The sequence below is a fragment of the Haemorhous mexicanus genome, chromosome 9 (genome assembly GCF_027477595.1).
Source record: "Haemorhous mexicanus isolate bHaeMex1 chromosome 9, bHaeMex1.pri, whole genome shotgun sequence".
Taxonomy (NCBI): domain Eukaryota; kingdom Metazoa; phylum Chordata; class Aves; order Passeriformes; family Fringillidae; genus Haemorhous; species Haemorhous mexicanus.
Genome location: NC_082349.1, coordinates 18959405 through 18986161, shown reverse-complemented (window position 1 = coordinate 18986161; position 26757 = coordinate 18959405). Strand labels below are relative to the sequence as shown.

Here is a 26757-nt window from a genome sequence, read left to right as displayed (position 1 = left end):
TTGAAAAACTTGCTTATTTTACATAATTTCTGTTTACACTGCCTCTTCTGTCCTTTTCCTGCATAACTAATAAGAAGTAATATGTCATTGTATTCCAATATCTTCCAAAGTTTTTTTTTGTACTCCTTTGCAAAAAATCTGCAGAAGGGTTTGATATTGGCAGGAAAATAGATGACAGGTTGAAGTTTGTGAATTATCTCACAAGTAGTTTTTCTTGATTATTAGATGCAGCCTCCAAATACTCATTATCTGCTCTTGACTTAGCTACAAATCATGTTCTTGGCCTGTGCTTTGAACAAAAATTGCTTGGTGCAGATGTAATGGAGTTCACAGCTACTTTGTTTTGCTTTAAGTAGTTTTTAGTTAGTTAATATTTCAGGCTGCAGCACGAGCTCAGGAAGGTGTATTTAATTTCTCCTTCTTACATTGAGTGATACACTGTTTTCTGTTTTGTCAAAAATCCCAAGATGGGGAGACATCCAGTTCTGTGGAATAATGGCCATGGAATTCGTTTACCCAGGGAAGGCTGAGGAGAGCTTGCCTGCTTTGTGTTCCATTAGTGCCTAACACTACGTGGCGCCCTTGTTCAAATAACAGCACTTCTGCTTTGCTTGCTTGGTGTAACCTGTCCCTGAGAGGCTGACCAGGAAAGGTTTTCCAAAATAGGAAGTGTTCCTAAATGAACTAATTGGAGAAATTTTCAAAAACTCATCACATTTCAAGCCATCTCATACAGATCGACATTCTGGAATGTGTGCTTGCTATCTGTTATTAAGCTTTTGTTTGAGCAGATATGGATGGTTTTCTTTTGTCATGTGGGTATATCCTTGTCCAGACAACAGAAGATGAACAGCAGTTGCCAAGGAAAAACTGCAGTATTCTGCATTTCTATGCAGAAGTTAATACCTCAGTGGTTTTGGTGCAGGCTGAAGTAGGAAGAGTCCAAGTGAATGGAAGGGTGGTTAACAGGGATGGTCTGCCAGTAGGTCTGAGAAATTCTTTGCTCACATAAATCTCATTCCGACTTCTCTAAGGGGGAAACTGTTGCGTATACCTGAGTGGCACAGCAAAACTGGCACAGGACAAATTCTTCAGAGCATGCTTGAAGCCACCTGTTTTAGTTCCTACCTAGTTCAACCACTGTCTAGCTTCTGCTGGTCTTCCTTGTGCTGTGCAAAAGTGACTTCTCATAATGTAAACCACTAAGCTGCGTCACTCTGAACCAGCTATTTATGACACACATCCCACTGCACTTAAGCAGGGCCGCAGCTTCAGCTTTGCTTCAGAGAGACTTTTGTCTCGTGGGGCCTTAGAAATCATTGGCTTTAATGATGAATTAGAGTTTTGCATGGCATCTCTACTGACATTTGAAAAGATAATTTGCCGCCTTGTATTTCTGTTCTTGTTGATACAGGATGCAGGAAAGCTCTGTGGCTGTAGCAATCAGATGATAAACATTCCTACTTTCCAGAAGCACAAAACTTTCTAGTCTTTCCTTTAAACTACTTTGACTAGTATTGTGATAATAGTTGCTCCCTTTTCCTTATTATTTAAGTTTAATAGTACAGGTTGTTGGGGGAGCAGATGATGAGTGGCCATAGCTGTCTGCTTCTGTTAAAAAAATTGTTTGTGACTACTTCCTATCACTCACCTGCTCTCATTTTTTGGTGTATCCTTAAGAGTGGTGTATCCTTCTGCTTTCACAACCAGCAAATAGCAGAAGAAGTGTAAGGAAAAAACCCATTATAAAACAACAACAAAGAGGATAGACATAGAGGAAGTGTACTACAATAAAATTTATTTGTTCTTATTTACTACTCCACTCTCCAGGTAACCATTCTGACAAGTCTTAAAATTTGAGATCATTACCCACATCAGACTGGGAGCCACCAAACGTTTAGAGGCTACAAATCAGTCAATTACTACCATCGTGCCTCAGTATGAGGTAGTAACTTCAGTTTCCTGCTTTGAAAAGAATACCAGCAAAGAAATCATAGTTCTGTTATGGTTTTTTTGTTTGTTTTTTATTTTTTTTTTACTGGGGTATAATTAGAGTCAGCTATACCAGAATAACACAACATGAGCTTTATCAGTTTAGTGTTACAAATGAGACTAAGACCTAGTGAATTCCAGCTATTGTACTGATTTGAGTATAATGGTGTAGTGTGCTATGAGGCACTTTTTCTCCCTAGAACTTTGTACTGGAAAATCTGACTTGGATGTGATTTCTCTAGGTGTGATTGAACCTGCTTTTAGGCTTTTACCTCCTATACCATGTGGAAAGAATTAGCCTGTTTTTGGTACGAGCCTTGAAACTTGCTGGAGAACCATGCCCAGCAGTGGCTGCTCCTGTAAAGATCTTTGTATTCAGCTGCAGGACAAGCTACTGGCAACTCGGCATTTCTGGTGGGAGGCTTGCCTCATTTTAGCTCCCCAGCCCACTGAAACCTAAACAGTATGGCAGTTGGAGTCTTTTTCTGTTGTTGGGGGTTTTTTGTTTGTTTTGGTTGTTTTTTGTTTGGTTGATTTTTTGGTGGATAGCACTGCCTGGAAACCAGTTTCTTGGAAAAGCAGGGCTTTCTCAGCAGGCTGGGAGGTGAAACCATGCTCAGGAGGTCAGGCTGATCATTTTATTGTTCACAGGATTGATCTGTGAGGTTTTGGCTGGGCAGCATGTTTGTGGGATGGTGAAGAGAGCAGGGTGTGAGGATTGCTGCACTGTCATATGCAACATAGAAGAGTGAATGGACTGTGGAGGTCTAGAAGGGGGATAGCATTTCAATATGCAGGCTTAATTATTTTTTTGTTTGTTCTGCTATCACTTAAAAAGGAATGCTTTACATTTCATCCAAGGTAGTATAATTGGTAAGTGTGTTTTATATTTACATGTCTTCCTGCTCCTCTCTCACATTTTGCTTTTTATTAACCCATGCTTTTACAAAAAGAATGCTGGGGCAGAATTTTCAGTCAAAATCAGATTGGCACACTTTTATGTGAAACAATGTCCCATGAAGTTCCATGGAGATAGGTGTTTATCTGCTCTGTGTATACAGCAACAGCATATTTCTGATTGTGAGAACAGGTGTGCACATGTCTTCATACTTGTATATACACTGCATTTATGGCCTTAGGTAACTTCCCACTACTTTTAACAAAATCCGGGATGTGATATGTGTGCATGTGGCAGTTGGTCAAATCTGAAAGTCTGTTAAAGTCCATTGCATTATGCAGAGGGCAAAATAGCCCATGAAACAGAGTAGCAAAAAAAGAATTATGATCCAGAAAAAGTATGTAGAAGTCTTCTTAGCTTTATCTGCTTTGAGTGGTAAATTTTACTTCCATGTCATTACAGCTGTTAAAGGACCTTTTTCCCCAGCTTTGCCATTCTCATCCTCAGAGCTGCAAAAATAAACAAAGCCATTGCATTTTAAGTCTTTCTTTCTAATTCTGAAGCAAAATCTTATTTAGAAAAATGAAGAATACACATACCTCCGGTGGTTAATCCAGCAGAATAAGCATTGTTTTAGTGTTATAGAAAGAAATCAGTAGAAGGTGTTAGTTCTGGTAATTTTGCAATAAAGTGAGTATATTTAGAAATTACTCCATAATTGCTATTTAAAAATTAGCACAGTTACCTTCTATTTTATCTCTGTTGCCTTCACTAACACATTACACGGAGTTCGTTTTGCCCTTGACTGAATGCTGACAGATTAAAAGGACACATGAATAATTAAACAAACTCTTTGTTTAAACTAAACTCCTCAGTGGGAGCTGTAACTGTTTGGAAACATTTTTCTTTTCTATGATGCTCAGAGAAAACTTTCCTCTCTTCCCGGTCTTGTGAGTCAGAGTGGGAGTTACTCATGTTCCTGATTTCATCTGATGCAGTAACAGCACCTGTATAAACATCAGTATGACTATTGTCTGTTACTGGGTATAATGGGAGTACGTTGGAAAGGGACAGCAAAAGGCCAATGATTTAATGCTAAGGTTATTTTTAGAACAGCAATATAATGCTGCTGTTTGAGATGTAAAAGCCTCCCCCAGCACATTGCTGAATAATCTCCATTACTCTGACCTGCTAGTTTGAAGAGTTACCAAAAATAGTGTCTCATTCCTGCACCCTGCATATGTCTGTGCTGAGACACGAGGGGTCAAAGCAGCTGTTTACTTGATTTACACATGTCAGCAAGTGTCCAACTCAAGTTATGTTTTGAATGCTGAAGTTGATGCAAATCATAGAAGCATCTGAGTGTAACTTTATATCGTAGTGCTGCTGATGTTAACCTTAGCTCTTACAAAGACACTGTGTACTTTTTACAGGCTGAGGAATTCTGAAGGATTCAGACTCTGGTCATGGTTTGAGAACAGTCAGTTTGATGCCTCACTTCTAGCTCATAGTCTGTTTTTGTCTTGTTCTATACATTACAGGAACAGATGGTGTGCATGAATCTTCATTAAAGAGGATTTTTGTATTTTACTTTCTTCAACACAAATGGAGCTGTCTCTGTTGTGTTTTATGAAGGTTGCAAAGCTTCCAATGGTAGGAAAAAAAAAAGCTCATCTAGAGTAGCTAGCTGCCAAAAGCCTTGGACCTTCATGTCCCGTGAGAGCTTGTTCCACACTGTCAGTATGTTTTGCTGCTTATTCAGCTTTAGTTTTCCATTTCCTTATTCATTTCACTATGTCTAGCCTTTGTTCCCTCCCAAGGACTTTTCATTTCCCTAAAGAGTATTGCATCTTCAAAACATTTGCACTTGAATTAATTTACCTGAAATTTGAAGAAGAAAATAAGCCCTAATAATGCCAATACAGGTGTACCAGTTATGGTGTTGTCATCCTTTTCTCTGTATCTGCCCTTTGATTTTCTGAGGGCACATACTTTGAGATACTACTCAAGAAGGGAGCTTGTGGGGGAAGGAAAATAGCTGCAATATGGAAAGAGGTATGTCCTACATCTTTGGAGGATTGTGGGAATGAAAAGCTTCTAATTTAATCTAATCTGTCTCTATATAGATTGGCACATGGAACAATGCCTCTGCTTCCTTGTCCTTGGCCATTGCTAACTAATTCAGTAACTTGTTCTGAGTTTCATCTCTTTCCTAAAGAAGAATTGTTACATAAGGGACCATCGTGCTGGTCTGTCCTGTGCTTCTTTGTTTTCCATTGTCTTTCAGAGTCCCCAGTGCTTGTTTAATGTTTAAATGCTGCAAGCGCTTCCCAAAGCTTTATTTTCCAAGAGGATTCCTTTTTCTACTTTACTGTTCATTGTTTTAGTAATGAATGATGAGCTACCAAAAATAATTGACTCCACTCTTTTCTCTAGTGGTGTTTAGGGTGAACCTGCTAGGGTGGGCATCAATGACTGCTTTGAAAACAGTATATTTCTCTAAGAAACAGCTCTGTATAATTACATTGTTCTGGATTGAGAGGCTTTCCGGGTTTTGTTTCCCTTTAGAAGTCTCAGTAGGATTATAGGGCTGCTTGGGAAAGATTGAGTCACTTCCTGGCTTTTTCCACTGATCAAAAATGTCCCAGGGAGTGGCAATAAATAAGTGGAGGGTTAAAGAAGAGGATGGCTTAGCTCCAAATTCTACTAGGCATTAAGATAGTCACTTGGAGGCAGTGCTGACTGGGGGAATTTTTGAGGCAATTGCCAAATGGTTTTTAATTTAGCTGGGATCCATTTTTCCCAATTGGCCATTTTCTTGTTGGTGGAATAGTTATGAGTGTCCCTTCTCCATTATCCTATACTTATGTGATGGGGGAATTAAGGGACCATCCCCAAAATGTAATGGGCTGGAGCAGCTTCTGTAGTGGTTTATCTTACCTGTACTAACTACTTCTGCTTCTAGTTGCTGATATAAAAGCTCCTGGCAGCAACTCTTGGTGCTGGAGAACACAGGGAAGTACAGAGATGGCAGGATGGTTGCTTGAGGAAAGCAAAGGTAATGGAAAAGTGTGGTGGCCTTATTGATCAGAAAGGATGGGCAGCACTGCTGGAATGTTTCTGGCTTTTGTGTGCCTGACTCCATGATGTTGATACTCTTAAAAGCTGAGAGCCATGCTTGCTGAACAGCTCTTCCCAATCACTGCCTACTGATGCAAAAATACTTGAAAGTTCTTATATGATCCAAAGATCATTCTCTCTCCTGGCTTTACATGTAGTGTAAAGAATTCCTGGGCTGCCAATTCAGCTTTAGCCAGGGTCTAAACTTACATTTTTGATGCAATTTCTCTGGAGGAGAGAATGTGGCATCAGGACTCCTGATCTTCCTGTAATTCAACCAGAGTGTTCTTTCCTTCAAGTGGAATGTGGCTAGTCTGCAATCTGCTGCTCTGTAAGTATACTTAAATGGAGTCTAATTGTATGTGTTAAAGTCAACATAATCATAAAGAAGAGTTTTCTGTGTTTCTGGAAGATTCTGCTATTGCTCTCTTTTATTATAAAAATTGATAGTAAGAAATAGATACCATATGTATTAATAGAATATAAAATTATTCAAAAATCACTCTGTGGACTACTGAACAGTGTGTAGTGAAGAAAACTGTTTCATTATCTTTCAGAAGCTATAAAAATGTCTAACTCGGGTTAACGGAAAAATGTTAGAACTTGCATAAACACTATCAAGACAATGTTGGCAATGTTGATTCCTTAAAAATACAAAGTAAAGCTGGTTATTAAGCATCTTTCTTATTTAAGGAGTAACTTGGATGGTCTAGGAAGTAGTTGGAATGCAGACAGGCAGAAAAACGTGCCAGTGAGGGAGGAGGAATTGTTAAGTAGCAATGCTGTTAGTTACCTGCAAGAAATGAAAACTAATTCTGCTAATTTTGGTAGCATTAATGGAACTTGAAAGAGAACCACTTTCAATCTTTCAAGGTTATAGGAATGGAATTTCTGTAACAGATTATTTTCCAAATTTTGATGTGGTAACTAGTGCATTGCTGTAGACAAAATAATTCAACAGATCCAAAATGTAGATTGGTATTTGTTAACAAACGAGCAAAAGAAAATATTATTAGTAGCGTATTAGTCTGAAACAATCCAAACAATATAAGAAGTGATTACAGTTGGCAGCAGATAAGAGCAATATCAATTTGCTACATGAGCGAGCAGCAATGACATGATTTTCCTTTTCTGTTACCTGTTAGTGAGGGATCTTCTGTACCATCTCCAGATATCTGGCTGTGAAGATGAGCATGGTGTGTTGGTGAGCTTAAGCGTTCCTCTTGTTCTTGCAGGGAGATGGAATTTTTGTGGGGTACCTTGTTCAGGCTTGCACCCAAACTGCTCACAGGGTTTGTCTGTTGGGCCTCTGTGGTTTTCCTGTTTGGTGGCTGATAAACTTGACTGTAATGGCCTATGGGATGATACGCTGGTTTCTCAGATTTGCTGTCATCTTCATCCTCGTCATCAATGATAACCAGTTCTGCACGGATAACCCCATCGTACGGGGACAGCTTCTGGTTTGCTTCTGCGTCGTCGTCGTCAACGCGCTGGTAACCCATGAAAACCATCGTCACAGGTTCAGATTCATCCACGTAACAAGGTACAGCCTGGACAATGTTGTACCGAACATCTTCCTCATCCTCAGGTGCAGGGGATGCTGCATTAGCGTGACAGGGATTTAAAAACCTTGTCTCACTATGTTTTTCCCTTGTATTCTGGTAAGGTTTTAATTCCTCATGTGCGGCATTTCTTTCTTCATTAGGAATCATCCTGTTCTCAGGATTAGTGTGCATTTTCTTCTCTGTATGAGAAATGACTGGAGAGGGAGACTTTGGTTGTATTACCTTTGGAAGATCAAGGCCATTCTCTTTATTTTGCTGCATAAAGGGCTCTGTTTTGGAGGAGAACCCTGTCTGATGATTGCTAAACCCATTCATTTCTCTTTTGTCAGTGCCTTCTGGTTTTGGTCCTGGGACTAATTTGTCTTTCTGAGGAGTTACTGGCCTGCAGAATTTGTTTGCAAAGACAGGTTCATGGTACTCTGTGGGAGACTGAGAATTTTTTTCAGTTGCCTGCCGTAGCAGGTCTTCCACTTCAACAGGAGCAAGTTCATCCATCCCATTTTGTGTTGTGGTCCCATTTGAGGACACTGCATAGACTGACTTCCTGCCATCATCATAGACTTTAATTCCTGTCTCTTTAAACTCCTTTGAGGGAAGAGGTATTGTTGATAACACTGTGTTTTCTCCAGTCTTCATGTCTTTTTCAACTTTAATTTCCATGGCAAACAATGCTGTTGAAAGAAACAGGTGCTTAAACTGGTAATGCACTAGCTGCAAGAAATACAGGACTTCTGACAGTGATAGAGAACAACTGTCAGAATGAATTATTAAATAACTGAATTTGTCACATACACAACCCATATATTAGAGTCTCATTTTGGATGTCTCTTTTATCATGTGGAAAAAAAGTATTTTCATTCTGTGTGGAAGAATCAGCTGTTGAGACAGTTTTCATTACATGATAGACTGAGAAATCCAGATTTAACCTTGGCCCCTGGTGATATCCTGGGCAATAGCAGCTGAGGAGCTCCATGTGCTGCGATGCCAGAGAGTTTTGGGCACTCTGAAGGGTTGGGAAGCTTTGTAGTAGTTGAGAAATAGCCTGACTACTGCTGGCTACCCAACAGCTGTAAGTGCAGACAGAAAATGAGAAACGAATTATTATGAAGGGAGCCTGTATTTAGTTATGACAGGCAGAAGAATGAAGTCCTGGAAAGAAGTGTCAGTGGTGGAGAGTTATTCTCAATGGCACATAGTTTACACCACTGTCTCACCTCTCAGTTTTGATGACCTAACTGGTAACACAGCTTAAATGAGAACCAATGTCTCATATCTGTAATGTCTGTTCTTTGCTTACAGTGTATTAGATTCAATATATAGGAAGCTCTTGTACATATTGACACCTTCTGGAGTTACTAATAAGCAGTACCTTTTCTCTTTTCTTCATCATCCGTGTCAGCATGTGCTGTACTTCTCAGTGCAGAAGGTCTGAAATACTTGGGAAGGTCAGGGATGCTGGCATATATGTAGTCTGCTGCCTCTAAGTAAAGAAGATCCACAGATCCACAAACATTAGTATGTTTTAACTTCTACAGGAACCTTTTAAAAATATTCTTTTGACTAAACGTACCTTTTTCAAATCCAGCTTTTTCAGTCTTCACAGACTAGGTGGGAAAGAGAACCATTAACAATGAATGTGATAGTTACTTTTAAGATGTTAACTAGACAGTGCTTTGGTTTCCCTGATAGTTTTAACCTTTTGTGTGCACAGCTTCATAGAGAGAAGGGGCTAAAAGTGAAATGTGCTCAGTTGGAGCACAGCAAGTGAGAAAGTGAAATTTCTGTGCTCTTTTGCCACTGATTTCCAAGTCACACTGGGAAGGACAAAAATATTATGAAGTGTTAAACAGTGACCTAGCCTCCCACTGTGGCCCAACCTGCTTGGCGTGAAAGGTGTTTTTTACAGGTCCTACTTTGGCTTTCCAGTTTTACTGATCTCCCTGTGTGGCTTCAGAGAATGTGCGAGTGTATGTAAGAGCAGCTGGAGAACTGAAGTTTGGTTTCATCACTGTATTTTTTGAGATGGTTTAATATGATTTAAAAATATTAAAATTACCTTTTGACAAGGACTAATGGCTGATAGCATTAAGATGCATCATAGTCTCTGTCAGGGACTTGGTGGGGAGCATGATGCAGTTTAGCTGGGCACGTCACCTGGAGGAGCATGAATAGACCAGCCTCGGTACCTGGTCTGTACCTGGTGTGGCTGTGTCTGGCTGAGATGCAAAGCTGCTGGGTGTCAGTGGCAGTGCTGTTTTTAGAGATGTGCTGTAGATGAGTAAAGACAGGAATTTCTCCCCCAACCCCATAAATAAGCAAATGGAGACATATGGGCACTTAGGCATTGTAACATCTTGACCCCTCTCGTGTTTGAACTGTTGTCACTTCAGACAAAAGCTCATGACCACTCATGGGATCCAGCTAGTTCCCTTTTCCCTGGATATGATGGTGGAATAATAAATTCTATTTCTGGAATAATATAGCACTAACCTTTATTATGTCTTCTGTTGTTTTCTCAACAGACTTCAGTTTCTTTAAAATTGCTTCTTCCTTAGCTGAGACTTCCATTTCTTGTCTTTCCAGAGCCTCAATTTCCTTCTCCAGTCTGCAATCACAGTTGTATTTGATTTAATACTAGGCCGAGAACAACACTGTGGAGGTGATGCATTGGGAATATGGACATTAATAGGGATGGTTTTACTTACCTTGACAAATTTTTCTCTCATATGAGATCAGCTTATGGTTTCACACACATTGGGAAAAAGGTGTGAGGTAGTATTTTCATTTAAAAAGAAAAAAACCCAACAATGAACATAGCCTTCCACATTTAAACATGAACTATTTTGCCAGTTAGGACTTGACTGGTGGGTTAACTATTTTATTTTAAAAGCCTTTATTTTTATGTGAAAGGAATATTGAGGCTCAGAAGTAAAAAAATTTTTTAGGCTATTGACACTTGCTGTAGTTTTGTATGTTGCAGCTCCCTTCCCTGCCCTTCTTAAGTCTATGTGGTATGGTTTCTTGCATATTAAAGCTGATTAAGGTATCTTTTTTCCCGATCAGAGTTTTTATTTTCTTAGTGTATGACAAACACTTCTAGACAGAAAAGTCCAAGATAAAAAATTGAATCCCTGTGTCAGAGAGGGAGAAAGCACCCTGCTAAAGTGAAATATCTTGGTCAGTTTTTTCTCGGAGTGAGGCCGTGACTTAGCGGGTGTCCTATTTTTTATTCTTTCTAATCAAGACTACTCTTTTCTTCATAAGTGCATATTTGTTGGGTTTTAAATGGAATTTGCCTTACTAGCTGAGTAGTTGGGAAGTCAATTCTCCATGAAGATTTAGAATCCAACTCCAGATTTAGCTCTGAATTGGGACTTGAACTAAATGTCTTTTGCTGTAGGTTAATACTGCATAACTTTAGTCCCATGGTTCTTTTTAAACAAACTTCTTTTAACTTAAAAAATAAAAGGGAAATTCCAAAAACTTCTCTATTGGAGTGAAATATGCCTTCTATTTTTATTTCAATCCATGTTGAAAATCAATGACTGTAGACCTAAAGCAGCTGCAACTGATACCACCTTTTGCTGAGAGCAGTCAGAATAGTTACAACTGAGACCAAGTTACAGGCAGGGTTATAGAAGTGTTAGCCTGTAACCCCAAGGAAAAGAAGTGTTGGATTTTTGTATTTTGACTTCTTTACTGTGTGCTAGGATTGACAATACTATACAGCGTCACCCTGAATGATTAGTCTGCCATCCCTTTAAAGTAATGAGTCTAGAAAAGCTGAATGCAGCTTGACAGATGAGCATTAATGATTTCCTTATGTGTGGCTGAGGAATCTGGATTACCATTATGGCTCTTGCCCCATTTAAACTCAGATACGTAGAGCTACACTAACAGGGTGCCATGTGGACTTTTATCTGTTGGTGACAACGTCTCTCTTTTGATATACAAAGGTATCACAGACCTCAGAACAGATATGGGAAAAAAAAAGCCCTTCAGGATGAAAGTGAAAGCTTAAAAAAAATATTTAAAAGCTGCTCACACTTTGGACCCGAGCTCTGCAAGATGGCCTTAGAACCCTGATCAAAGGTACTGATTACAGTGCTGAAATTTTAAAAATTTTACTAGGGGGATGAATATTTTTGGACAGCTATAAAATAAAGTAATGACCATGTGCCATATTTTTGCACTTCATATGAAACAGTTTTTGTTTAATATATTGAGATGTTTTATTTTTATTAACATGTTTATTTTTAGGTGAGAGTTGATCACAATATTCGCATAATCTGAAAATCATTAAAAACTCACAGAAGCATAATGAGCTGAAAAATCATTCACTTATACTGTGGATTTATTTTAGTCTTGGCTCTAAACACTTCTAGACGCACAGGTGCAAGAAGAGGAGGAAAAATCTTGGAGATACTTGAAAAAAAGGGAGGTGGGGGAAAAGAGAAAACACAGCCCCAAATAAATTGAAAATTATAAATACCATGTATTAACCTGGGTGATCAAGAAACAAATTACAGTTTATATATGCTCTTTCAGCCATACCAACACCCACTTTACATGGTAATTAAGAGACCTGATTCAATATTCAGTGAGTTTAGAGAGAAATTCTCATACCTATGTAATGGGAAGTGCATCTAGACTCTAAATACCTCTTTTGCACTTATACTTGCAAAACCAGATTTTATGGCTCACTTTCAGAGTGTGTTGTGAGTGTGCACTCTGGAATTTGTGGAAAGAAAACTTCTAAGAGATGCAATTTCTATAGTTCAAAGAAATTGAAGCCCTTATAACATCATGTGGTTGGAAAGTTAGGCCAGGATCTTCCTGGTGTGTTTAAATGTTTACAAACTTCTAAGTCAATCATGTTTTTATGAAGTTATATCACAGTTTGTCTTGAAAGGGTCTAGCAACTATTCTAGCATTTATATAAAACTACCTTTTCTACAGTGCTGCATTCTTTAGGTGAGAAATGGAAGTATGGCACAGCAATTGTATTAAATCAATCCTTTGAATATTCGTCCTCTTTTCAAGTAGCACTGATTATTTGAGAGGGGAAAATAAGTAGTATAGAGGAGTGGATGAGAGAAGAAACCTTAGAAATCAAGACACTAATTGAAAGGTTTCTCTGCCAAAGTAACAGCTGAATGAAGAAAATCTATGGAGATTGCCTAGATGCTGCTGGCCACCAGCTGATCTGCTGCAGTTGGCATCACTGCCACCCCGGGAAAAAAAAAAATGGCTTGAGAATGAAAAGCAGATAGGAAGATACCACCCTGAAGAATTCTAGACTGGGGGGAAAAGGCAGTTTAGCAAGCTCTCACAGGTTTGAGGTGAGTCAAATGCTTAAGCAGCTCTGTAGTATAGCCTGGAGTCTACTTTAATGCATCACATTACAAGCAATTGAATAGACCTTAGTTGTTTTGCATTTTTAAATATGTTGTTTAGCAACTAATTCCATCAAGAATGAGTGTTATAAGCTGAAGATTAAGTAAGAAAACATGACTCTTAATTCTTCATTCAGCTTGTACCCTGACCAAGGATGTGCTCACTTGGTTCACTGAAGCTTCCAACATGTACAGAGGGTAAATGGGACGGATGGTGTAAATGCAATTTTTTGTCTGTAACGAAAGCTCTCAGCCATTTGTCTCCAAGGTGGCTCAGGCTGCTTGCTATTCACTGCTATGTCATTGATAAAAAGAATTTTTTATTTAAAAAATGATCAAATCTGAACTGAGTAGCAGACATACTCCAGCTCAATTTGACACTCAAGGAAAGAATGTTTCAAAACAGAGATGCCATTTAGGAAGGTGATGGCAAGGCCCATACCACTACTGTAAATAATCTGCCAACAATTGCAATTGTCCTCGCAGCAGAAAGAAAAAAAATACTTGTCTAAGGGTAATCAAAGAGTCTTTAAAGTTATTAATAATTTTTTAAATTGAAGACAAAACACACACAGAATCATCAACAGAGTGAACTATCTCCAAATCAAGTGAGTTTTAATATTCAGATGCTTAGAAGAAATAATTCTCCTGAACCTCTCATTTTGTTATTTCTGCTGTATGATGTGTCTACATAATCGGTTTAGCAATGTTTCATTTACAGGGCAGGTCAAAGGTCAGGCAGGCTTTTGTTAGCTTTGGTGTAACTGTGGTGTAGCAAAAACACTGTGCAAGAACTGTATGATGCATATTTTTTATTTATTAGTGGACTTTGTTCCTAGGTTTCTGAATCACTGCTGGCTGGTTTGAAACTGGCCTGGGTGTGCATAAACAAGATGTAATGCTATTTAGAAGGCAATATGGATGTTTTTCTAGATGCCCTTGCTAAACAGCTATTAGGGAGTGGTAGGAAATTTAATGTATACAAAAGACATGTGAATAAACCTTCCTAAATTCTTAGCTTAGGCTTTGCTCATGGTCAACAGGACTTTGAATCTAATCTTTCCTCTCACTACTTAGAAAAGGGCTGAACTTCCAGTGGTCTGATGGGGAAATGCTTGGTCAGCACCATTTCCTTGTTGCTCCTTAGCCCATTCTAGCCCTAGATGCTGTTCTTTTCTGGCACTCACAGTGCCTTCTGGGCCCCTCTTGCATGCCTTCAAAATGACAGCCTCCTGGGATGCTTTCAGGGCTTGCTGTCTGCCTCCTACCACTGCAACAATGAGCCCTACAGAGGTGTGTATGAAGATGTTCTGTAGAGAAAATGCTTTTGAGCAAGAAGTCAGCATAATTATAGGACAAACTGACACGAGACTGCTACCTGTCAGCCAAGAGAGTTATTGTCTGTGTCAGAGATGGAGTGAGGAAGGAAGAGGATGGGAGATCACCAGAGAAAGTTAATCTTGGTGACAGCTTTGCCAAAAGAGTATGTGTAGGAGGGCAGTGGAAGCAAAGTAGAATGGAAAATGCTGTTGAATTGAAATAGAGAAAGAAGCCTTGAAAAAGAATGAAGAAACTTTTCAGAATCTAAAGGAACAGGAACATCTCATCTTTTCTGTGGGTGTTAAGGGGTAGTACCACTCAGTATGCCTGGGACCAGGGAAGGAGCTGACTGTGTACCCAGCTCTGTGGTATTTCAGAAGGGCTAACTGGAGCTAATAAGCACCTGGAACCATGTCCCTGGTAAATAAGAGTCTTTCATGAGACTGTCTCTGCAGTTAAATGCTAGCCCTGTGTGATAGAGAAGCACTAGGTGATGAGATTTGTAGAAACATCTCTACTGAAAGGTAAAAAAAGACCTTTGCTATAGCAGGTTTCTGGGACTAAACTGAGTACAAAATACATAGAAAACTGAGGATAAGTGTTACTAGTGGGGCTAGGGAGCCTGTACTGTTCTGAAGTGCTCTTACGGTGAAAGGCAGGTATTAAAATGCCAGGGCCTAGTGAAACTGGAGAACTTTCAACATTTATTGTTATTTTAAAGTTCTGATTCAACAATTGCTATCTTAATCACAACATATGGGGCTTGCTCTTACACCTACCAAATACAGCATGGAAAGGATATCTGGAATTAGAGAAACAAATACTGTGCAATATAGTTTTTGTGCAGATTGTTACAATTTACAGTATGGAAAATTGCATTCTTTATTCTCTAATTCTGACTGACTGGAAAACATGACAAGAATTGCTTTACTCTGCACGAGTTATACACTTATTGATATTTTCATCTTTTACAAAATAAGGTAGGACTTGTAAGATGGGACCATTTTAACCCAGACACAAGGGCAGGGGTACTTGCCTACCTGAAAATGTCTTGCTCCAGCTCATGAGTCCGTTGTTGGTCCTCCAGATTCTGCTTTTGCATTTCTTCTTCTTCCTTTGGAGTCATGGAACTAAAGCCATCCAAGAGCCATTTTTCTCGCAAGGCCTTTTTCTGATGGGGAAAAATAGACAAGTAAGTGAATGCTAGAGTTAGGCTATTTAACCATTTGCTATATGTGTCTTGATGCCACGGGTGTGATGCAGAGCATTGTGATCTATCCAGCATAAGGCAACCTGACCACAGTGAGTGCCACTGGAAGAGAAAAACTCATTTTTTTGTGTTTTGAGATTGACTTTAAAGCAAAGTCTTTAGGAACAATGCCCCATTTTACTAGTTCATCCAGCAAAAATGTAGAATATGTCAGCTGCTATCCATAACAGATTAATATGGGTAAGTGGATCCACTGGTTTCTGTGTCAACCAGTTGTACAGCCATACAAACAACAGACTCATGTGAAAGGCTCCAGCCAGAAGCCCAGCAGTTTTAATAGCCCAAATTTCTGGGGTCCTGGCATTGCATAGCTTCTGGAAGGAGATATAGAAGATGAGAAGTTTCTGTAAATGAGATTGTATAGGAGTAAGAGATCTCTAGGGAGTTAGTGATGCAATGGTACCCCTGGAAGTTTAAAGGATCTCAATCTTGTGTACTTATGATAGTGAACTCACATTTCAGCTGGTGAAGATGTGTGGGGTAGGAGAGGCAGTAGAAAGGTGGAGCATGGGCAGCTGGTGCCTGGTTAGTGTTTCAGCAGAGCTGCTGTGTATTTAGAGCTGCTGTTGCAGGGGCAATCCAGAGCTTAGGTACTTAGGTCCTGACCTGGTTAGTGTCTGTGGTGGCTTACAAATTGGTGTATTGTGTGTGCACAGGTAAGTGTATCTCTTTCAGCTGTGTTTTCAAATTCTGAAAAATACCGTTGTATGCATTGTTTGCTTCCTACAGCTGCTTTGCACTAGGAAAGGTGGTACCTGAAAGTCATCAGAGCTCTCAAAAATAGTCCTGGTAAAATAAAACATATTCTTGGAAATAAGTTCATATTTGCAGGCTGAAACTTGTAGACCATGCCAACTTTCTTGCTCTCTTTTTATTCCTTTCAGTCTGACTCAGGGATATAAATGCAGTTGCTGCCTTGGGGGAGGAGTTGGGACTCTTTAGAAATATTCTTTGAACAGCCAAAAAAGGGGCGCACATATAAAGTCTTTAATTAACCATGAATGTCCCAGTTATAATTTAGATTCCTTGAGGTGTCTGATTTCCATATTAAGTTTTTGGTTTTCTCCCCCCATACAGTTTTGTTAATTGCAGGATGTGGATGCAGATTACACTGAATTTTGACTACTGCTGCTTGAGGCAGTGTGCCCAGCACTGCTGCATTAACCTCAGTGCTGCTTGCAGGGGCTGTTGGAATCCCTGCCTGCATCCTGTGTTGAGTCACTTCAACTGTTGCTTCCTGCACTTTTCTATTTATTGTGTACTTTCCATGAGGTTATTACTGAGGCCCAACTGGCAGAGGAATATATATGTGGGATCTTATTGCAGTCAAAAGTAATTTTCCACTTGACATATAATGTCATAGTAAGTGTCTTGAAAACAGGCTTGCTGAGAAATCTGGGCACACTATGGTGCTTTTAATTTTTTTACTTGTGGGATATAAGAGCAATGTTTACAGTTGCCTTTGCCTGCAGGACAGTGTTCTGTCTCTCTCAACACTGGATCCTAGGAAATCTTAGTAAACACAGGTCAAGGCTGATGTTCTGAGCCTTGACTTTGTCTGTAGAATCACTTTGCAGCACTTCCTGGTAGTTGTTTTTTAGGCTCTAATGAAATGAAAACAGATTTTAATAGGATATTTTTACATTATCTGGTAGATGCAGGTAGCATGGTGTTGGCAAAACCACCAGATCTTATTGACCACAAAATACCATATTCTCAAGCTGGAGGGCACATAGTTATTAATTTCCTTTCTATCAAGCTGTTTAGATTTTAATGATAAGTAGGCCCTCTAGAAAAGTGAGGTTTTCATCTTGGCTGGAACAGTGTTAGTCTAGCACTTATGTCTCCAAACATGGAGCTATAATTCCTCGTAAGATTCAGAGTGGGGCTGGCACTGTAGACCTCAGAAACCAACATCATGTATTAAAATCAACAAAAGCTTCTGTCTGTATAGGGTTGGGCCCAAGAGAGCAACCTCCCTAAATACAAGTGTAACACAATAGTGTTATTTTTGCATGTTTCCAGAGCAGTGTGCTGCTACTCCCAACTAAATGCCATGTAATTTTTTTCATTTAATTTGCCATTTTTGAAAGAATGACACATTGTGTAGTTTGGAAACAACCTTTGAATGAAAGACGGTTTCAGGTCTGCTCCATCCAGGCAGTGGCACGAGCCAGTGCAGGAGCAGATGCTTTGGGCCTGACAGGTTGTTTTCTCCTGTCTAACATTTCCTTCCATAGCAAAGTGTCTCTAGCTCAGAACCAGGTTGTGCATGTGTTGTAGCACTGACATGAAAGCACTTTCATTTTGCATTAGGCTCTGTGTGTTAAGGCAAAGGGATACTTGTCCTCTGTGATGTGATAAAACCCTGGGAAGAGCCAGAGTGCTGGAAAGTAATCACTTTGTTTTGTGGTTCGTGGTCACATCAAAAGCACCATGACAACATCCTGCAGATTCTGTGAATAATTTGCAGTGTGTGCTTCAGGTGTAATTCCACTACCATCCTTAACAAGGCTGGACTAGCATTGAGAGATTCATCCTTCCCTGGAAAGCAAAGGTGCTTTGAGTTTGTGGGTCTTGCTCTCCCAGGAGTATGGCAGTTCACCTTACAACGTTTTGGGAAACGCATAAACAATTTTAACATTTTTTCACAAAAAAACCCAAAAATGTGGTTCAACACTGTTAACTACTGGAAGGAGGAGGTGTGTGACAAGCACCTACAAGGTAGCACTAATGGAGTTCAGGCATGTCAGAAGCCTGAAAATTAATAAACTAAACTGTGAAAGCTCTTAGAAAGTACATGCAAATCAGTACTGATTGCACTTTTCAAGCAATTCTGTCTGGTCCTTTCCCTTGTTGCTTCAGTGAGAGGGACTCCAAGTAGAAGAAAAGATTACTTGTTGGAGCATCTAGAAATACTAGATAAAATTTCTTCTGTACCCACACTAGCAGCCTCCAATACTCCTTGCAGTTCTGTGAAGCCCTTTCCTCACAGCTGTATTTGCTTGCATGCCCTCCACTTCATTTGAGAGAAGTGCACATGTAGGGAATAAATGTTCCTTCTCCACTTCCACCAAATAACTAAGATCTGTCATGATGTCCCATGTGTACTTCTTACAAGAAGTTTACTTGGGGGCAGCAAACAAAGTAATTGGGAAGCCAGAGCAGGGCTTCCTATTTGCAAAAGGGAAGCTAAAACTTCCTTTTTTAGGCAACAAACAGAACACATACCACAGAAAAGCTCCAATAGAAAAAAAAAACAAACAACAACCACAGACCAAACCAATCCAACAATCTTTTGATAAACCTGTTGCTAAGGGTTATAAATAGGAAGGACAAAATGAGGAACAGGATAGTGCTATCCATCTAACAAGAACATCTCTGGCAGTGAGATTTACTAACCTGCAATAGTTTCCTGGGAGACAGGTGTGAGTTATGTTAATAGATTGTGGAGCACTGGATTTCACCATGCACACAACTGGTATGTGTATAAATGTGTGGAATCAGGCTGAATCACTAGGGAAATTACCCCTTAATAAAATTTACTGCAGTGTTTGAATGTTTGAGAAGTCTAAATCTGTTTTAAAGCAGTTCATGCACTGGTTCCTTTTGTTGTTTGACTCCTGAATTACTCTGAAGCAAGAATGTTCATTAAGGGACAAAACTTCTCGGGTATAAAGCAAAAGCACTTCATGTACTAATGTGTTTGATATTAGGTGCCTGTCTTATTCCTGAGCTGGAAAAAGTAGTCTACATTTTGTGTGCTCCAAATAACTAATGATATGTATGTATTTATACAGCATACGTGTGTATGTAAGTATATCTTTAAAGCATATATTTAAATGTATGCTTGATTCTTCTTTTCCAAGTGAATAATTTCCTCAACAGATCTTTGCTTTGCTTTGTATATGCAATAGGACTGATTTAATTTAAAACCTTTTCTGTATGATCTCTGTTTGATTTCTCCTACAGCAGGCAGAGAAATCACATCCTCTGGTCTCTTCCAAAGTAAAACCATTTCAGTAGTATTTTTCCAGGAGTGTTTTATCCTCTTTAAAAACTCTGTAAAATTTTTTCAGAATAAGTTCAAGGTAGGGTTTTGCTTTCTTAACTTTTAAAACTCCACTGGACCTATTAATTTTAGCTACAAACATGTACTAAGTCTGTAAGGAAACTGCCCTAGGGCTCTGTCTGCACATAGCAGTAGTGAGGATTAGCTGGTTGTCTACAACAGATCAGTTTATCCCTCTATAAAGAAGGGCAAAAGAGTCATCTGGATTTATAGACATGGAAACTTGAAATAAAACTTTCAGTACTCGATGTAGCCATGTACCATGATGGAGGAGTCACATGTTTGCTACTCAAGGGTTACAGGACTTGGAAAAGTTATTCCCCTCCTTTTTAGACAAGATGTTCCACAAATGGCCAAGCCTGTCCTTGGAGTAACTAGCTTCCAATAAAACCTGGGCATGTTGGCTTGCCTGGCCCAGTGAACTAGTTTATCATGGCTTTTCATTTTTTTGGCTTGACACGAAAGAAGAGGGTGGATGAAGCTCAGGATCTGGTGTCTGTTTGGAAGAGAAGTCTGTTTTAAATATGCTTCTCTCACATTTGCTGGAGGAGACACGCCACGCTCCTGGTGTTAGATTCCATATATCTCTTGAGACTGTTTATCTGCTCACATAATGAAAAGAGTATGTAAAATACCAGGTCTTGCATGTTTCTAGAAGCATAGATTTTGCCTCATCTCTCTAAATGACATGCACTGCCAAACTGCTATAAACATTTTAAGAATAGTGGTGTTGGGTAGAAATCACTGCAATTTCAGGTCTCTACAGACATGGATCTTTAGGTTTCTTATACCTTTGGTCTTTGTAATCCTGAGTTTACCAGGCCATATTTGAAACAATATTTGTAGCATTTATACTTTTTTTTTTTTAATATACAAAGAAACTGCATTATTTTACTAAAAAATAATTAAACAAGCTGACAAAAGCCTACAGTACAGCCAAATAAATATGGTGTTTTTATTCTAGGAAAAAATGCAATTAGACCTCATCATTGTGCTGCACCCTGTACCAAGTGGGGTTGCTGTTGTGGGATTAGGGAGTGAACACACCCAGTCTGAAATGTGAGGCTTAATTTTCCTCTTTGAGTTTTTCCTGGTTATGATCTCATTTTATGCCATGTAAGTGATCAAGTAACATTAGCTCCCCAGTGTAATTTTTTTCAAAGAGTGATGCTTATTAAAGTCAAATGGAGTCCTGGCAGGACTCCACAAAGCTGTAAAAATTTGACAGTAAAAGCACGACTTAAATGCATAAAGATTTGCATTCCAAAATCCCTAACCTTTATTCATGCTGTATGACTTGAGGCTATCTTTAGTTACATAACTCTAGCACCTTACTTACCTTTAAATGTTGGTGTTTCATTTTTTCCTCTTCTACTTTTAGACGTTTCTGTGTAATTTCTTCTTGCAGTTTTCTTTTGTCCTACAAATTAAGAACAATAAAACTTTGTTTAGAGAAATTACTTGTTAATAAAATTATTATGTCAGTGTTGTTCAGTAGACTGAAATCAATCCATGCAAATAAAGCCCTATTATAAAGCTTATGTGGTGCTTAGGCAGTGCATAATTCTTTGCAGCAATAACTTGATCCTACACAGGTATGGTTTCCACTGCTCTTTCTCCAAAGTACACTTAAATGTCTTAATGACCACAGAGGAGGGATCATGTAAAATAAAAATTTACTCTTGGGAAAGGCAGGGGGCAAAAACAGGAAGGAAGTGCAGTTGAGCAAAATTGTACATGCAGAGTAAGACTAAAAATGGATCCTGACCAAAATTCCTAAGGCTGCCCACGCATCATTTAGGAGAGGAAAGTGTCTGCATGGTCTGCACTGAGCAGCTGTGATAGGTCACTAGATGAAACAGGCTGTCAGTGAATCCAGCACTGAGTTTATGTATTCTGTGCCTAATAGCTGAAACAAACAGGAATAAACAAAAACTTAGAAATTTGTTTTGTTAGTCAAATAATGGTAAAGATGAGAAAAGAGGTATGTAATATACTTCATATATGTTGTTTTCTCAATTTAAAAAGAAAATTTTTGCTTTTGCTCAGGCTGTTTTTGTGGCTGCTGATCTTTAGAAGGATAGAACTCATGTAGTGCTGGTCTATCCTAGTGCCACCTCAATCCTTTTTATTACAGATTAGGGAAAAAAGGAAATGGGTGAACAATGTCTGAACACTGGCAATGCTTGAGCCTCCCCTGTTTTTGGATAGCACTGTCACATGGAGTAACCTTGTGGCTCTTCTGTGTGAGGCCAAATACTGATTTAGTACCTTGTGTCTTTAGCAGCCAGGGGGAAGGAAATCATGCCAAAGGAAAGTAATTTAATAAGGTGTATTAATAGGCTATTGTCTTGGTCAGCCTTAATGCTATAAAATTCTGTTGCTGGGCATGGCTCCTTGCCATGTGCCAATCAAGAAACATTTGTACTTGTTTCTTGATACGTTTTGGGGAAGTAAATGGAATCTTCTGTTGTCCTGTGCAGAAATGTTTGATGACTGGAGGCTAATCCTTCTTTCCTTTCAATTAGAACAGCCTGACTCTGTTAAAAAAGTGGTAGCTTTTTAATAAAGGGTCTGTTTTCAGACCAGTATGGTTCAGGAAGGAGTTAACTTCTTCATAAACAGAGGAAGAGCCTTGCCCTGTCAGCCCACCTGTGCAACCAGCTGTGTGTAAGGACTGGAGAAAGTCAGTAAGGAAGTGCTGGATGTAAGGCTGGGAGTTGTTCTCCACCATTTCCCTGGGATCTGGGATTTGGAAACAGGAAGAGCCGTGGTGTGCTTGGCTGAATCACATCACTGTTACTGGAAATGAGAAATTAGCAGTGGGGCCACAGGCTCTAAGGATGCTTTCTGAAGGATAGGATAGGAAGTAGAAGAAGCCACCAAGCTTTATGGGGACCAAGGGCAGGGTACAGGCTGGCCAGGCACTACTGATGCTGCGCTGGGATTTCATAGGTGAACATCAACACTCATCTCTCACAGTTTGAAAAGTATAGCAGTTATTTATAAACCTACTACAATTTTTCCTTGATGGTGTTAGTCTGCCTTTTTAATACTCCAAACAGAACAGGTGGGGCTCTCTCCTCAAAGTACATGCTATTTTTATCTCTGCAGTGCTTTTGTGTTTTGCCAATGCTCCTCAATGCAATTACCAAAGTTACAGATTTAGGATCACTACAATGTGTAATTTTTCTGCAATGATCCTTGTGTGAGCCTTTATCCAAAAGCTGCTATGGTGGATTTTTCCTAGCTAGACCTGATTTTGAAGACTGAGTATCTTGTCTCTGATCTTCACACTTTTTCTTACTTAGGAAATATTCCTGATCTCATGGTATAAATGGCCTTTAAATAATCCATCATTAGATGAGCAATGTGACAAGAGCTTGTGTTTACAGATTTTTACAAGTCTTAAGGAAAATTCTTTTTGTCTTTACTAAAGTGCTGGATAAGATTTTTAGCCAGAAAATGAACTTTTACTGGCTTTATACAATTAAAAACTATTTTAAGGCAATTTCAGTATTCTTTCTGTACCAGTGGTGATGTAATAAGAGTGTGGGCAGTCTGAAATGAGTATTTGTACATAAACCACTGTGCAGAAAGAAACCTGAGTATAAAGGCATAAATTAGTATATTTTAAACTAACTGTTAATAAGGAACCTATTCAGTAAAGAGACTTTTGCCTGTTTTTTTTCTCAAAGGTCCATATTTCTTTTATGTCCAATGTTTTTTCTCTAAAAGTTTTCTTCCTGTATCCTCCATACTAGCATGCTTTAATTTCACTAGTAGGTATTAAAAATTTGTTATACAGTTATCCAGATTAAATCAGCTGAAATAGATTGTCTTTTATATTTCTAGTCTATATACCTATATAGTTTAGTCTAATTCCAGAAGCTAAGAAATATGAGGAATCTTTTTGAGCCTTATGTGCCAAAATAAATTTAAAATTTTTTTAGAACACTTTCTACCATGCATTCTGCTATGCTTTGTCTGCATATCATGTCTTGCTTTATGAAGCTTTGACTGTACATCTAATGGAATAAATGTTTATTCCTGGATAGCTAAGGGAGCCATGATTCTATTAAGCCTCGTGCTCTGCCCCTGCAGATGATTGCTGGCAGAAGTCCTTGAAGTCCAGAAGTCCTCTCTTACTATGCTCTTGTTAATGTGAGCAGGATTTGCTTTTTATGACAGAGCATCTTCAGCCATTCCTTTCTGTTGTGCATCAATGCAAAGTAAGGCTTGGTGTTAATTTTTACTCCTCCTGAAACATGTGGGACTCTTTCCTGACTTATGTGCACAGAAATGAATTGTGTTCTAGACTGGATCTGTCTGAAAGAAAGGCAATGGCATCTACAGAGCAGTGTCTTGTGAAATGTCTTGTCTGCCAAGTCCATTAGTTTGTGTCATTGTTCTACAGTGGTGCCAAAGATGGTGGTCTTGGTCCCCTGGTAAATGCTACATACTGTCAAATTCCATGGAGCAGCTAATGTTTTAACTAAGGTATTTTTATTTTTTTGTAATTTTCCGGACACTAAAACCCATTAAGCATCAAAGGTATTAAAGCTTTCATATCTTAAGGTATGAAAGTCTTTCTAACAAAATGAAGGCATTTTATTTTTTGCTTTTATATTCTAGATACACCAGCAGCAGGTGGTAGCTACATAACAAAGGAAAAAGTTTGCTTTTCAGAGCCATGGGAGCATCAAAACATTTAATAACAACAACATCATGAACAAAAACAATCATGTTTTCCTTTTTGTTTGCTATAGGGAGAAAAGATTTGCAAAAGGCTTTGAAAACTCCTACTGGTTGTGTTGCTGTCAAGGAGACAGGTATTTAACGATAGAAACCAGTAAGTTTCAGTGCAGGGGCAGTTGTTGACTGCTGGAGTGCCCCTTGCTATCCTGTTAGATCCTGTACAGCAAACATCTGGAAGGAAGCACTTGAAATTCCCAGGTACTTTACTTGAGCCTACACCCCCCCTCCCCAGAGCCATGGAGGAGCTTGCTATTGTAACTGCAGGGTGCTGTTTCCCTGGACAACTCTTTCTGCAGGTTGTTAGGGCTGATAACTTCATTTTACTCAGGCTGCTTCGTTTCTGCAGTCACAACACTCCAGGTGTTCCAACTGAATGCTCTGGATTGATGAAAGCAGAGAGCACATTGTTCCTTTACACATCAAGGGTAATAAATGAAGTCATTGCAGAACCCAAAAATTATTTCCTATTTCTTCTAATGCAAGACACTGGAGGCTGCCCCAGTTTATTTCAAGAAAACTGCTGCAGTATTCCTTTGGAAGCAAAGCTGCAGCTGGAGGATGCCAGCCTCAGTGTGTTCATAGGAGTCCTCATCAGCCAAGAGTGCTGCCCTATTCCTGCCCCTGGATCCCAGGGAGCATAAAACATTGTGAGGCCTGGACTTCTCTGGAGTGCCAAAGCTGTTGTTATCTTTTGAGCCCATGCACTAGAGACAAAGTCCAGGTTATTACCCTGGTTCAGGCAACATTGCAGTTAAACAAACAAATGTACTCTAAACCCTCTAAAACATTTCAAATTACCTTATTGTGGGCTTGTGTTAGGTCTCAGGTAAATACAGTAAATGGTCCTGTTGGCTCTTATCAAATGCCAAAATTAAAACTCAACTGAATTAAAACCCAACCTGTTAGATTCCCATAGATTTCCAGTTATGCCTTCTTACATTTATTTTGATTCCAATAAGGTATTCTTTAATTCTTCCCACCATTTATTCTGCTAGATTAGTCACAACTAATCTGTCAATTAGGAGTGTGACAAATACCTTTGTTTCCATTATTTATTATTAACTAAGAGAGTCAGTGATCCTTCTGGAGGTTTCTTTTCATCTCAGAGGGCCAAATGTTTCAGTTTAAGTCTTTTGTAACTGAATAAGTTTAGTTTGAGATCAAATCAGAGGAGGATTTGGCTTCAGCCAATTTTTATAACATCAGGTTTTATTACTTTAAAAATAGTTTAGTTGTTCCTTTTAAACACTAGAAATCATCACTCAGATTTCCTTTTAGAAGAGAAACTGAAAATGTTTTCTAATGTCTCCAGCATAGACTTCACTGACTCTGTCCTCTGAAAACTGACAGGAGGAATTTGCTTAATCCAAGCTTGTCCTTTTTTACTTTTCAGACAGCAATACTTATGACAGATGATTAATAATTCAGAACTTGTATTTAATTCCACAGTACAAATGAAAAATCTCTAATCTCACATTGTGAAATGTAAAAATTGATTTGTTCTGGAATTCTCTAGCTGCCTTCTGACCTTCAGGCAAACATTCTGTAATGTGTGTTTTAGACTGTCCAGTAGTGACTTGCACACATACTTTCACTGCTTTGAATTTAATTTTAAGGTGCAATACAAGCAATACAACCCATAATGAAGTCAGTACAATCAACTTAGCTGTCTTAAAGCAATATCTTATAAACTAAAATTATTAAGTAACAATTTCAAGCAGACAAAGTCTTTTCTGTCCTGAGCTAAATCATTATTCAGCAAACACACAGCAGCTCATTGCACAGAATATTACTTCTAAACCTTTTTTTTTTTAATAGTGAATTATAACCATGGGCACTTACTGTTATGGCCTGGAATCTTTCTTTCAGCAATTCGGCTTCCTCCATTCTATAAATCAAAAACAGACAAGTAGTGAAGGCAAACAGAATGAGACCATAAGCAAAAAACCTCCTGGTGGGGCTGCAAAAAAAAAATAAAAGCTGAGGTGATTTGATCCAGTTCCAGAGCAGAAAGAGGCAGAATTTTTGACTTGTCAGAAGAGTCCCTGAACAGATGAGCAGATCAGTCCAGACAGACACATGTAATGAGGGTGTGGAGAAGAGGCAGACAGGGAGAGTGCTGGCATGAGTTGACTGACAAGTTGGAACAGTGGAGCACAAGCTCTTTTCCTTCAGGAGCTGCCAACTCTTTGTTTTAATGTGCTCGGTTAGCGTGCCACTGCTTCTTTAACTGTTAAATGCCCAAAACAGACTCTTACAGGACCTCAGTTAAAGTAAACTTTTATTATGTTCCTATTTATCTTTCCTTTCTTTTTCTATGCTACTGGTGATAAACAGATGTTTTAAACTTATTGAATTTATTTAAA

At 39.0% G+C, this 26757-nt stretch overlaps 1 protein-coding gene across 1 annotated transcript; it reads right to left on the bottom strand.

Annotated features, from left to right (window-relative positions):
• Window positions 1–1781: 1781 nt before the first annotated feature.
• On the bottom strand, window positions 1782–26555 carry PALMD (palmdelphin). The gene is made up of 8 exons (XM_059854322.1): window positions 26234–26555; window positions 20973–21053; window positions 15332–15462; window positions 10066–10180; window positions 9146–9179; window positions 8945–9055; window positions 7149–8246; window positions 1782–3399 (listed from the first exon to the last, which is right to left on the bottom strand). The coding sequence occupies exons 1-8, from the start codon at window positions 26276–26278 to the stop codon at window positions 3356–3358; spliced, it is 1659 nt and encodes a 552-aa protein (XP_059710305.1). The 5' UTR covers window positions 26279–26555; the 3' UTR covers window positions 1782–3355.
• Window positions 26556–26757: the final 202 nt, after the last annotated feature.

Coding starts and splice junctions, on each gene's coding strand:
- PALMD (XM_059854322.1), bottom strand. CDS start 26,278: ATGGAGGAAGCCGAATTGCTGAAAGAAAGATTCCAGGCCATAACA. Junction 9,180..10,065: donor CAACAGAAGACATAATAAAG/GTTAGTGCTATA, acceptor TTTCCCACCTAG/TCTGTGAAGACTGAAAAAGC. Junction 9,056..9,145: donor AAAAGCTGGATTTGAAAAAG/GTACGTTTAGTC, acceptor TTCTTTACTTAG/AGGCAGCAGACTACATATAT.